Source organism: Pristiophorus japonicus, chromosome 22 (genome assembly GCF_044704955.1).
Source record: "Pristiophorus japonicus isolate sPriJap1 chromosome 22, sPriJap1.hap1, whole genome shotgun sequence".
NCBI lineage: Eukaryota > Metazoa > Chordata > Chondrichthyes > Pristiophoridae > Pristiophorus > Pristiophorus japonicus.
The window spans coordinates 16407996-16420362 of NC_091998.1; the positions used below are offsets into that span (position 1 = coordinate 16407996).

Here is a 12367-nt window from a genome sequence, read left to right on the forward strand (position 1 = left end):
CCCGGTATAATATCTCCTGCAGTGTGAACTGTACCCAGTATAATACCTTCTGCAGTATGAACTGCGCATCTTATAATATTCACTGCAGTGTGAACAGTACTGCGGACAACATCTACTGCAGTGTGAACTGCACCCGGTATAATATCTGCTGCAGTGTGAACTGTACCCGGTATAATATCTACTTTAGTGTGAACTATACCCGGTATAATATCTTCTGCAGTGTCAACTGTACACGGTATAATATCTCCTGCAGTGTGAACTGTACCCATAATAATATCTACTGCAGTGTAAACTGTCCCAGTATAATATCGACTGCAGTGTTAACTGCACCCGTTATAATAACTACTGCAGTGTGAGCTGCAACCGGTATAATATCTACTGCAGTGTGAATTACACACGGTGCAATACGAACTGCAGTGTGAACTGTACCCAGTATAATATCTGCTGCAGGGTGAACGGTACCCGGTATAATATCTACTGTAGTGTGAACTGTACCCGGCATAATATCTACTGCAGTGTGAACTGTATCCGGTATAATATCTACTGCAGTGTTCACTATACCCAGTAAAATATCTTCTGCAGTGTCAACTGTACCCGGTATAATATCTACTGCATGTGAACTACAGCAGGTATAATATCTACTGCAGTGTCAACTATACCCGGTATAATATCTCCTGCCGTGTGAACGGTACCCGGTATAATATCTACTGTAGTGTGAACTGTACCCGGCATAATATCTACTGCAGTGTGAACTGTATCCGGTATAATATCTACTGCAGTGTTCACTATACCCGGTAAAATATCTTCTGCAGTGTCAACTGTACCCGGTATAATATCTACTGCATGTGAACTACAGCAGGTATAATATCTACTGCAGTGTCAACTATACCCGGTATAATATCTCCTGCAGTGTGAACTGTACCCAGTATAATACCTTCTGCAGTATGAACTGCGCATGTTATAATATTCACTGAATTGTGAACAATACTGCGTACAACACCTACTGCAGTGTGAATTATAGCAGGTATAATATCTACTGCGTTGTGAACTGTACCCAGTATAATATCTACTGCGGTGTGAACTGTACCCGGTATAATGTTTACTGCAGTGTGAACTGTACACGGTATAATATCTCCTGCAGTGTGAACTGTACCCATAATAATATCTACTGCAGTGTAAACTGTCCCAGTATAATATCGACTGCAGTGTTAACTGCACCCGTATAATAACTACTGCAGTGTGAGCTGCAACCGGTATAATATCTACTGCAGTGTGAACTACACACGGTGCAATACGAACTGCAGTGTGAACTGTACCCAGTATAATACCTTCTGCAGTATGAACTGCGCATGTTATAATATTCACTACAGTGTGAACAGTACTGCGGACAACATCTACTGCAGTGTGAACTGCACCCGGTATAATATCTGCTGCAGTGTGAACTGTACCCGGTATAATATCTACTTCAGTGTGAACTATACCCGGTATAATATCTGCTGCAGTGTAAACTGTACCCGGTATAATATCTACTGCAGTGTGAACTGTACGCGGTATCGTATCCACTGCAGTGTTCACTATGCCCAGTATAATATCTTCTGCAGTGTTCACTATACCCAGTATAATGTCTTCTGCAGTGTCAACTGTACCCGGTATAATATTTACTGCAGTGTGAACTACACCAGGTATAATATCTACTGCGTTTTGAACTGTACCCAGTATAATATCTACTGCGGTGTGAACTGTACCCGGTATAATGTTTACTGCAGTGTGAACTGTACACGGTATAATATCTCCTGCAGTGTGAACTGTACCCGTAATAATATCTACTGCAGTGTAAACTGTCCCAGTATAATATCTACTGCAGTGTTAACTGCACCCGTTATAATAACTACTGCAGTGTGAGCTGCAACCGGTATAATATCTACTGCAGTGTTCACTATACCCGGTAAAATATATTCTGCAGTGTCAACTGTACCCGGTATAATATCTACAGCAGTGAGAACTGTACCCGGTATAATATCTACTGCATTGTCAACAGTACCCGGTATAATATCTACCGCAGTGTGAACTGTACCCGGTATTATATTTACTGCTGTCATGTATTCAACTGTCATAGTAACCCATGTTTCAGCTGACCGAAGTTGTATACCTTGAGAACACTGACTACAGGAGGCGAACCTGTGCGAGACACTCCTAACCTGTACGTTCCGGTTTAAAAGGGGATGCTTCACCCAGCCTCTGTCTCTTGAGGTCTTGGTAATAAAGGTAACTGGTCACAATGTGATCTTTTCTCAAGTATGGGCCTCGTGTGCATTTATACTGTATAGTAAGGACATATTAACTGCAATGAGAATTGAAACCCGGTATAATATCTACTGCGGTGTGAACTGTATCCGGTATAATATCTACTGCAGTGTGAACTGTACCCGGTATAATATCTACTGCGGTGTGAACTGTACCCGGTATAATATCTACTGCAGTGTGAACTGTACCCGGTATAATATCTACAGCAGTGTGAACTGTACCCGGTATAATATCTACAGCAGTGTGAACTATACCCGGTGTAATATCTACTGCGATGTGAACTGTACCCAGTATAATATTCACTGCAGTTTGAACTACATCCGGTATAATATCGACTGCAACGTGTACAGTGCACATTATAATATTCACTGCAGAGTGAACAGTACTGCGTATAATATCTACTGCAGTGTGAACTACACACGGTGCAATACGAACTGCAGTGTGAACTGTACCCAGTGCAATTGCTTCTGCAGTGTGTACTGTACCCGGTATAATATCTACTTCAGTGTCAAGTGTACCCAGTATAATGTCTCCTGCTGTGTGAACTGTACCCAGTATAATATCTACTGCAGGGTGAACTTTACCCGGTATAATATCTACTGCGGTGTGAACTGTATCCGGTATAATACCTATTGAAGTATGAACTGTGCACGTTCTAGTATTTAATGCAGCGTGAATGGTACTGGGTATAATATCTACTGCAATTTGAACTGCACCCGGTATAATACCTACTGCAGTGTGAACTATACCCAGTGTAATAGCTACTGCAGTGTGAACTGTGCCCAGTATTATAGTTACTGCAGTGTGAATAGTACCCGGTATAATATCTACTGCAGTGTGAACTATACCAGATATAATATCTACTGCAGTGTGCACTGTACCAGGTATAGTATCTACTGTAGTGTGAACTGTACCTAGTATAATATCGACTGCAGTGTCAACTGTGCCCGGTATTATATTTGCTGCAGTGTGAATAGTACCCGGTCTAGTATCTACTGCAGTGTGAACTGTACCCGGTATAATATCTACTGCAATGTGAATAGTACCCGGTATAGGATCAACTGCAGTGTGAACTGTACCCGGTATAATATCTACTGCAGTGTGAATAGTACCCGGTATAGGATCAACTGCAGTGTGAACTGTACCCGCTATAATATCTACTGCAGTGGGAACTGTATGCGGTATAATATCTACTGCAGTGTGTGCTGTACCCGGTATAATTTCTACTGCAGTTTCAACTGTACCATGTATAATATCTACTGCAGTGTTCTGTACCCCGTATAAAATCTACTGCAGTGTGAACTGTACCCGGTATAATATCTACTGCAGTGTGAACTGTACCCGGTATAGTGTCTACTGCAGTGTGAACTGTACGCGGTATCGTATCCACTGCAGTGTGAAGTGTACCCAGTATAATGTTTACTGCAGAGTGAACTGTACACGGTATAATATCTCCTGCAGTGTGAACTGTACCCATAATAATATCTACTGCAGTGTAAACTGTACTCCGTATAATAGCTACTGCAGTGTGAAGTGTACCCGGTATAATATCTACTGCAGTGTGAACTACACACTGTGCAATACGAACTGCAGTGTGAACTGTACCCAGTATAATATCTACTGTAGGGTGACTGTACCCGGTATAATATCTACTGCTGTGTGAACTGTACCTGGCATAATATCTACTGCAGTGTGAACTGTACCCGGTATAATATCTACTGCAGTGTTCACTATACCCAGTATAATATCTACTGCAGTGTCAACTGTACCCGGTATAATACCTATTGAAGTATGAACTGAGCACGTTCTAGTATTTAATGCAGCGTGAATGGTACTGGGTATAATATCTACTGCAATTTGAACTGCACCCGGTATAATACCTACTGCAGTGTGAACTATACCCAGTGTAATAGCTACTGCAGTGTGAACTGTGCCCAGTATTATAGTTACTGCAGTGTGAATAGTACCCGGTATAATATCTACTGCAGTGTGAACTACACCAGGTATAATATCTACTGCGTTGTGAACTGTACCCAGTATAATATCTACTGCGGTGTGAACTGTACCCGGTATAATGTTTACTGCAGTGTAAAATGTCCCAGTATAATACCTACTGCAGTGTGAAGTATACCCGGTATAATATCGACTGCAGTGTTAACTGCACCCGTTATAATAACTACTGCAGTGTGAGCTGCAGTCGGTATAATATCTACTGCAGTGTGAATTGTACCCGGTATAATATCTACAGCAGTGTCAACTGTACCCGGTATAATATCTACTGCGGTGTGAACTGTACCCGGTATAATATCTACTGCATTGTCAACAGTACCCGGTATAATATCTACCGCAGTGTGAACTGTACCCGGTATTATATTTACTACTGTCATGTATTCAACTATCATAGTAACCCATGTTTCAGCTGACCTAAGTTGTATACCTTGAGAACACTGACCACAGGAGGTGAACCTGTGGGAGACACTCCTAACCTGTACGTTCCGGTTTAAAAGGGGATGCTTCACCCAGCCTCTGTCTCTTGAGGTCTTGGTAATAAAGGTAACTGGTCACAATGTGATCTTTTCTCAAGTATGGGCCTCGTGTGCATTTATACTGTATAGTAAGGACATATTAACTGTAGTGAGAATTGAAACCCGGTATAATATCTACTGCAGTGCGAACTGTACCCAGTATAACATCTACTGCGGTGTGAACTGTACCCGGTATAATATCTACTGCAGTGTGAACTGTACCCGGTATAATATCTACTGCAGTGTGAACTATACCCGGTGTAATATCTACTGCGGTGTGAACTGTACCTGGTATAATATCTACTGCAGTATGAACTGTGCACGTTATAGTATTTAATGCAGCGTGAACAGTACTGGGTATAGTATCTACTGCAATTTGAACTGTACCCGGTATTCGATAAGGTGCCACACAAAAGGTTACTGCAGAAGATAAAGGTACGCGGAGTCAGAGGAAATGTATTAGCATGGATAGAGAATTGGCTGGCGAACAGAAGGCAGAGAGTCGGGATAAATGGGTCTTTTTCCGGTTGGAAATCAGTGGTTAGTGGTGTGCCACAGGGATCAGTACTGGGACCACAACTGTTTACAATATACATAGATGACCTAGAAGAGGGGACAGAGTGTAGTGCAACAAAATTTGCAGATGACACTAAGATTCGTGGGAAAGCGGGTTGTGTAGAGGACACAGAGAGGCTGCAAAGAGATTTAGATAGGTTAAGCGAATGGGCTAAGGTTTGGCAGATGGAATACAATGTCGGAAAGTGTGAGGTCATCCACCTTGGGAAAAAAAACAGTGAAAGGGAATATTATTTGAATGGGGAGAAATTACAACATGCTGTGGTGCAGAGGGACCTGGGGGTCCTTGTGCATGAAACTCTTTTTGGAGTTTATCTGCAAAAACAAAAGACATTAAACCGTGCCACCCTACCTGGGTGACACACCAGACATTTACAAGGCCCTATCACCAGATATTGCCGATACCCAGGATTGAACCAGGGACCTTTAGATCTTCAGTCTAACGCTCTCCCAACTGAGCTATTTCAGTCTAACGCTCTCCCAACTGAGCTATTTGGTCACCTTACTTAAGGAAGGATATACTAGCTTTGGAAGAGGTACAGAGACGATTCACTCGGCTGATTCCAGAAATGAGGGGGTTACCTTATGATGATAGATTGAGTAGACTGGGTCTTTACTCCTTAGAGTTCAGAAGGATGAGGGGTGATCTTATAGAAACACTTAAAATCATAAAAGGGATAGACAAGATAGAGGCAGAGAGGTTGTTTCCATTGGTCGGGGAGACTAGAACTAGGGGGCACAGCCTCAAAATACGGAGGAGCCAATTTAATACTGAGTTGAGAAAGAATTTCTTCTCCCAGAGGGTTGTGAATCTGTGGAATTCTCTGCCCAAGGAAGCAGTTGAGGCTAGCTCATTGAATGTTTTCAAGTCAAAGATAGATAGATTTTTAACCAATAAGGGAATTAAGGGTTACGGGGAGAGGGCGGGTAAGTAGAGCTGAGTCCACGACCAGATCAGCCATGATCTTATTGAATGGCGGAGCAGGCTCGAGGGGCTAGATGGCCTCCTCCTGTTCCTAATTCTTATGTTCTTATGTACCCGATATAATACCTGCTGCAGTATGAACTATGCACGTTATAATATTCACTGCAGTGTGAACAGTACTGCGTATAACATCTACTGCAGTGTGAACTACACACGGTGTAAAAGGTACTGCAGTGTGAACTGTACCCAGTGTAATAGCTACTGCAGTGTAAACTCTGCCCGTTATTATATTTACTGCAGTGTGAATAGTGCCCGGTATAATATCTACTGCAGTGTGAACTGTACCCAGTTTAATATCTACTGCAGTGTCAACTGTGCCCGGTATTATATTTACGGCAGTGTGAACTATACCAGATATAATATCTACTGCAGTGTGAACTGTACCCGGTATAATATCTCCTGCAGTGTGTACTGTACCCGGTATAATATCTACAGCAGTGTCAACTGTACCCGGTACAATATCTACCGCAGTGTGAACTGTACCCGGTATAATATCTACCGCAGTGTGAACTGTACCCGGTATAATATCTACCGCAGTGTGAACTGTACCCGGTATTATATTTACTGCTGTCATGCATTCAACTATCATTGTAACCCATGAATAAGCTGACCTAAGTTGTATACCTTGAGAACACTGACCAGAGGAGCCGAACCTGTGGGAGACACTCCTAACCTGGACGTTCCGGTTTAAAAGGGAATGCTTCACCCACCGTCTGTCTCTTGAGGACTTGGTAATAAAGGTAACTGGTTACAAAGTGATCTTTTCTCAAGTATGGGCCTCGTGTGCATTTATGCTGTATAGTAAGGACATATTAACTGCAGTGAGAATTGAAACCCGGTATAATATCTACTGCGGTGTGAACTGTACCCAGTATAATATCTACTGCGGTGTGAACTGTACCCGGTATAATATCTACTGCAGTGTGAACTGTACCAGGTATAATACCTACAGCAGAATGAACTGCACCCGGTATAATAACTACTACAGTGTGAGCTGTAACCGGTATAATATCTACTGCAGTGTGAACTGTACCCAGTATAATATTCGCTGCAGTTTGAACTACATCCGGTATAATATCGACTGCAACGTGTACAGTGCACGTTATAATATTCACTGCAGAGTGAACAGTACTGCGTATAATATCTACTGCAGTGTGAACTACACACGGTGCAATACGAACTGCAGTGTGAACTGTACCCAGTGCAATAGCTTCTGCAGTGTGTACTGTATCCGGTATAATATCTACTTCAGTGTCAAGTGTACCCAGTATAATATCTCCTGCTGTGTGAACTGTACCCGGTATAATATCTACTGCAGGGTGAACTGTACCCGGTATAATATCTACTGCGGTGTGAACTGTATCCGGTATAATACCCATTGAAGTATGAACTGTGCACGTTCTAGTATTTAATGCAGCGTGAATGGTACTGGGTATAATATCGACTGCAATTTGAACTGTACCCGGTATAATACCTACTGCCGTATGAACTATGCACGTTATAATATTCACTGCAGTGTCAACGGTACTGCGTATAATATCTACTGCACTGTGAACTACACACGGTGTAATAGGTACTGCAGTGTGAACTGTACCCAGTGTAATAGCTACTGCAGTGTGAACTGTGCCCGGTATTATAGTTACTGCAGTGTGAACTATACCAGATATAATATCTACTGCAGTGTGCACTGTACCAGGTATAGTATCGACTACACTGTGAACTGTACCCCGTATATTATCTACTGCAGTGTGAACTGTACCCGGTATAATATCTACTGCAGTGTGAACTGTACCCGGTGTAATATTTAATGCAGTGTGAACGGTACCGCGTATAATAACGACTGCAATGTGAACTTTACCTGGTATAATAACTACACATGTGTAAACTGTACCCGGTACAATACCTACTGCAGTGTCAACTGTACCTGTTTTAATATCTACTGCAGTGTGAACTGTACCGGGTAGAATACCTACAGCAGTATGAACTGCACCCGGTATAATAACTACCACAGTGTGAGCTGTAACCGGTATAATATCTAGTGCAGTGTGAACTGTACCCAGTATAATATTCACTGCAGTTTGAACTACATCCGGTATAATATCGACTGCAACGTGTACAGTGCACATTATAATATTCACTGCAGAGTGAACGGTACTGCGTATACTATCCACTGCAGTGTGAACTACACACGGTGCAATACGATCTGCAGTGTAAACTGTACTCAGTGCAATTGCTTCTGCAGTGTGTACTATACCCGGTATAATATCTACTTCAGTGTCAAGTGTACCCAGTATAATATCTCCTGCTGTGTGAACTGTACCCAGTATAATATCTACTGCAGGGTGAACTGTACCCGGTATAATGTCTACTGCAGGGTGAACTGTACCCAGTATAATATCTACTGCGGTGTGAACTGTATCCGGTATAATATCTACTGCGGTGTGAACTGTATCCGGTATAATACATATTGAAGTATGAACTGTGCACGTTATAATATCTACTGCAGTGTGAACTGTACCCAGTGTAATAGCTACTGCAGTGTGAACTGTGCCCGGTATTATAGTTACTGCAGTGTGAATAGTACCCGGTATAATATCTACTGCAGTGTGCACTGTATCCGGTATAGTATCTTGCAGTGTAAACAGTACGCGGTATAATATCTACTGCAGTGTGCACTGTATCCGGTATAGTATCTTGCAGTGTAAACAGTACGCGGTATAATATCTACTGCAGTGTGAACTGTATCCGGTATAATATCTATTGCAGTGTGAACTGTACCCGGTATAATTTCGACTGCACCGTGAACTGTGCCCGATATAATAATTACTGCAGTGTGAACGGTACTGGGTATAATATCTACTGCAGTGACAACTGTACCCGGTATAATATCTACTGCAGTGTGAGCTGTACCCGGTATAATTTCGACTGCACTGTGAACTACACACGGTGTAGCATTTAATGCAGTGTGAACGGTACTGCGTATAATATCTACTGCAGTGTGTACTGTACCCGGTATAATATCTACTGCAGTGTGAACTGTACCCGGTATAATATCTACTGCTGTGTGACCTGTACCAGGTATAATATTTCCTGCAGTTTTAACTGTACCATGTGTAATATGTACTGCAGTGTTCTGTACCCCGTATAAAATCTACTGCTGTGTGAACTGTACCCGGTATAATATCTACTGCAGTGTGAACAGTACCAGGTATAATACCTACTGCAGTGTGAACTGTACCAGGTATAATACCTTCTGCAGTGTGAACTGTATCTGGTATAATATCGACTACACTGTGAACTGTGCCCGATATAATATTTACTGCACTGTGAACTGTACCCGGTGTAATATTTAATGCAGTGTGAACGGTAACGCGTATAATAACGACTGCAATGTGAACTTTACCTGGTATAATAACTACTGCAGTGTAAACTGTACCTGGTATAATATCTACTGCAGTGTGTATGGTACCCCGTATAATATCGACTGCAGTATGAACTGTACCCGGTATAATGTCTACTGCAGTGTGAACTGTACCCGGTATAATATCAACTGCAGTGTGAACTGTGCACGTTATAATATTCACTGCAGTGTGCACGGTACTGCGTATAATATCTGCTGCAGTGTGAACTACACACGGTGTAATACGTGTGCAGTGTGTACTGTACCCGGTATAATTGCTACTGCAATGTGAACTGTAACCGGTATAATATCTACTGCAGTGTGAACTGTACCCGGTATAATTGCTACTGCAATGTGAACTGTAACCGGTATAATATCTACTGCAGTGTGAACTGTACCCGGTACAATATCTACTGCAGTGTGAACTGTACCCGGTATAATATCTACTGCAGTGTGAACTGTACCCGGTATAATATCTACTGCAGTGTGAACTATACCCGTTAAAATATCTACTGCAGTGCGAACTGTACCCGGTATAAAAAGTGTAACCTGTACCTGGTACAATATCTATTGCAGTGTGACCAGTATAACAGCTCACGCATTGTCAACAGTATCCATTTAATATCTACTTCAGTGTGAACTGTACCCGGTATAATATCTCCTGCAGTTTCAACTGTACCCGGTATAATATCTACTGCAGTGTGAATGGCACACGGTATAATATCTCCTGCAGTTTCAACTGTACCCGGTATAATATCTACTGCAGTGTGAAGTGCACCCGGTATAATATCAACTGCAGTGTGTATGGTACCCCGTATAATATCGACTGCAGTATGAACTGTACCCGGTATTATATTTACTGCTGTCATGTATTCAACTGTCATTTTAACCCACGTATAAGCTGACCTAAGTTGTATACCTTGAGAACACTGAGCACAGCAGGCGAACCTGTGCGAGACTCTCCTAACCTGGACGTTCCGGTTTAAAAGGGAATGCTTCACCCACCGTCTGTCTCTTGAGGTCTTGGTAATAAAGTTAACAAAGTGATCTTTTCTCAAGTATGGGCCTCGTGTGCATTTATACTGTGTAGTAAGGACGTATTAACTGCAGTGAGAATTGGACCCGGCATAATATCTACTGAGATGTGAACAGTACCCGGTATAATATCGACTGCAATGAGAACTGTACCAGGTATAATTTCTACTGCAGTTTAACTGTACCAGCTTTTATCTCAACTCCAGTGTCAACTATACCCGGTATAATATCTACTGCAGTGTGAACTGTATCTGGTATAATAACTACTTCAGTGTGAACTGTACCCGGTATAATATCTACTGCGGTGTGAACTGTACCCGATATAATATCTACTGCAGTGTGAACTGTACCCGGTATAATATCTACTGCAGTGTGAAGTGTACCCGGTATAATATCTACTGCAGTGTGAACTGTACCCGGTATAATATCTACTGCAGTGTGAAGTGTAACTGGTATAATATCTACTGCAGTGTGAACTGTACCCGGTATAATATCAACTGCAGTGTGAACTGTGCACGTTATAATATTCACTGCAGTGTGCACGGTATTGCGTATAATATCTGCTGCAGTGTGAACTACACACGGTGTAATACGTGTGCAGTGTGAACTGTACCCGGTATAATTGCTACTGCAATGTGAACTGTAACCGGTATAATATCTACTGCAGTGTGAACTGTACCCGGTATAATTGCTACTGCAATGTGAACTGTAACCGGTATAATATCTACTGCAGTGTGAACTATACCCGTTAAAATATCTACTGCAGTGTGAACTGTACCCGGTATAATATCTACTGCAGTGTGAACTGTACCCGGTATAATATCTACTGCAGTGTGAACTATACCCGTTAAAATATCTACTGCAGTGCAAACTGTACCCGGTATAAAAAGTGTAACCTGTACCTGGTACAATATCTATTGCAGTGTGACCAGTATAACAGCTCATGCATTGTCAACAGTACCCATTTAATATCTACTTCAGTGTGAACTGTACCCGGTATAAGATCTACTGCAGTGTGAACTGTACCCGGGATAGTATCTTCTCCAGTGTCAACTGTACGGTATTGTGTTTACTGCTGTCATGTATTCAACTATCATTGTAACCCATGTATAAGCTGACCTAAGTTGCATACCTTGAGAACACTGACCACAGGAGGCGAACCTGTGCGAGACTCTCCTAACCTGACATTCCGGTTTAAAAGGGGATGCTTCACCCACCGTCTGTCTCTTGAGGTCTTGGTAATAAAGGTAACTGGTCAAAATGTGATCTTTTCTCAAGAATGGGCCTCGTGTGCATTTATACTGTATAGTAAGGACATATTAACTGCAGTGAGAATTAAAACCTGGTATAATATCTACTGCAGTGCGAACTGTACCCAGTTTAATATCTACTGCAGTGCGAACTGTACCCAGTTTAATATTTACTGCAGTGTGAACTGTACCCGGTATAGTATCTACTGCAGTGTGAACTGTACCCGGTATAATATCTACTGCAGTGTGAACTGTACCCGGTATCGTATCCACTGCAGTGTGAAGTATACCC

The 12367-nt window shown here is 42.1% G+C and overlaps 2 protein-coding genes and 1 non-coding gene across 3 annotated transcripts; all 3 read right to left on the reverse strand.

The window, feature by feature from the left end:
* Window positions 1-277: 277 nt before the first annotated feature.
* Window positions 278-4706, reverse strand: LOC139235175 (perilipin-4-like). The gene is made up of 7 exons (XM_070866395.1): window positions 4419-4706; window positions 2476-3573; window positions 2199-2319; window positions 1943-2107; window positions 1154-1673; window positions 693-850; window positions 278-609 (listed from the first exon to the last, which is right to left on the reverse strand). The coding sequence occupies exons 1-7, from the start codon at window positions 4704-4706 to the stop codon at window positions 278-280; spliced, it is 2682 nt and encodes an 893-aa protein (XP_070722496.1).
* A 1095-nt stretch (window positions 4707-5801) lies between these two features.
* trnaf-gaa (transfer RNA phenylalanine (anticodon GAA)) lies at window positions 5802-5874 on the reverse strand. Its single transcript has one exon. It is a non-coding gene; the product is annotated as a tRNA-Phe (tRNA).
* Window positions 5875-7202: 1328 nt separating this feature from the next.
* Window positions 7203-10674, reverse strand: LOC139235176 (perilipin-4-like). Its single transcript, XM_070866396.1, has 5 exons — window positions 10389-10674; window positions 10057-10269; window positions 9563-9952; window positions 9169-9459; window positions 7203-9019 (listed from the first exon to the last, which is right to left on the reverse strand). Exons 1-5 carry the CDS (start codon window positions 10672-10674, stop codon window positions 7203-7205), a joined length of 2997 nt encoding a protein of 998 aa, XP_070722497.1.
* Between the last annotated feature and the right edge of the window lie 1693 nt (window positions 10675-12367).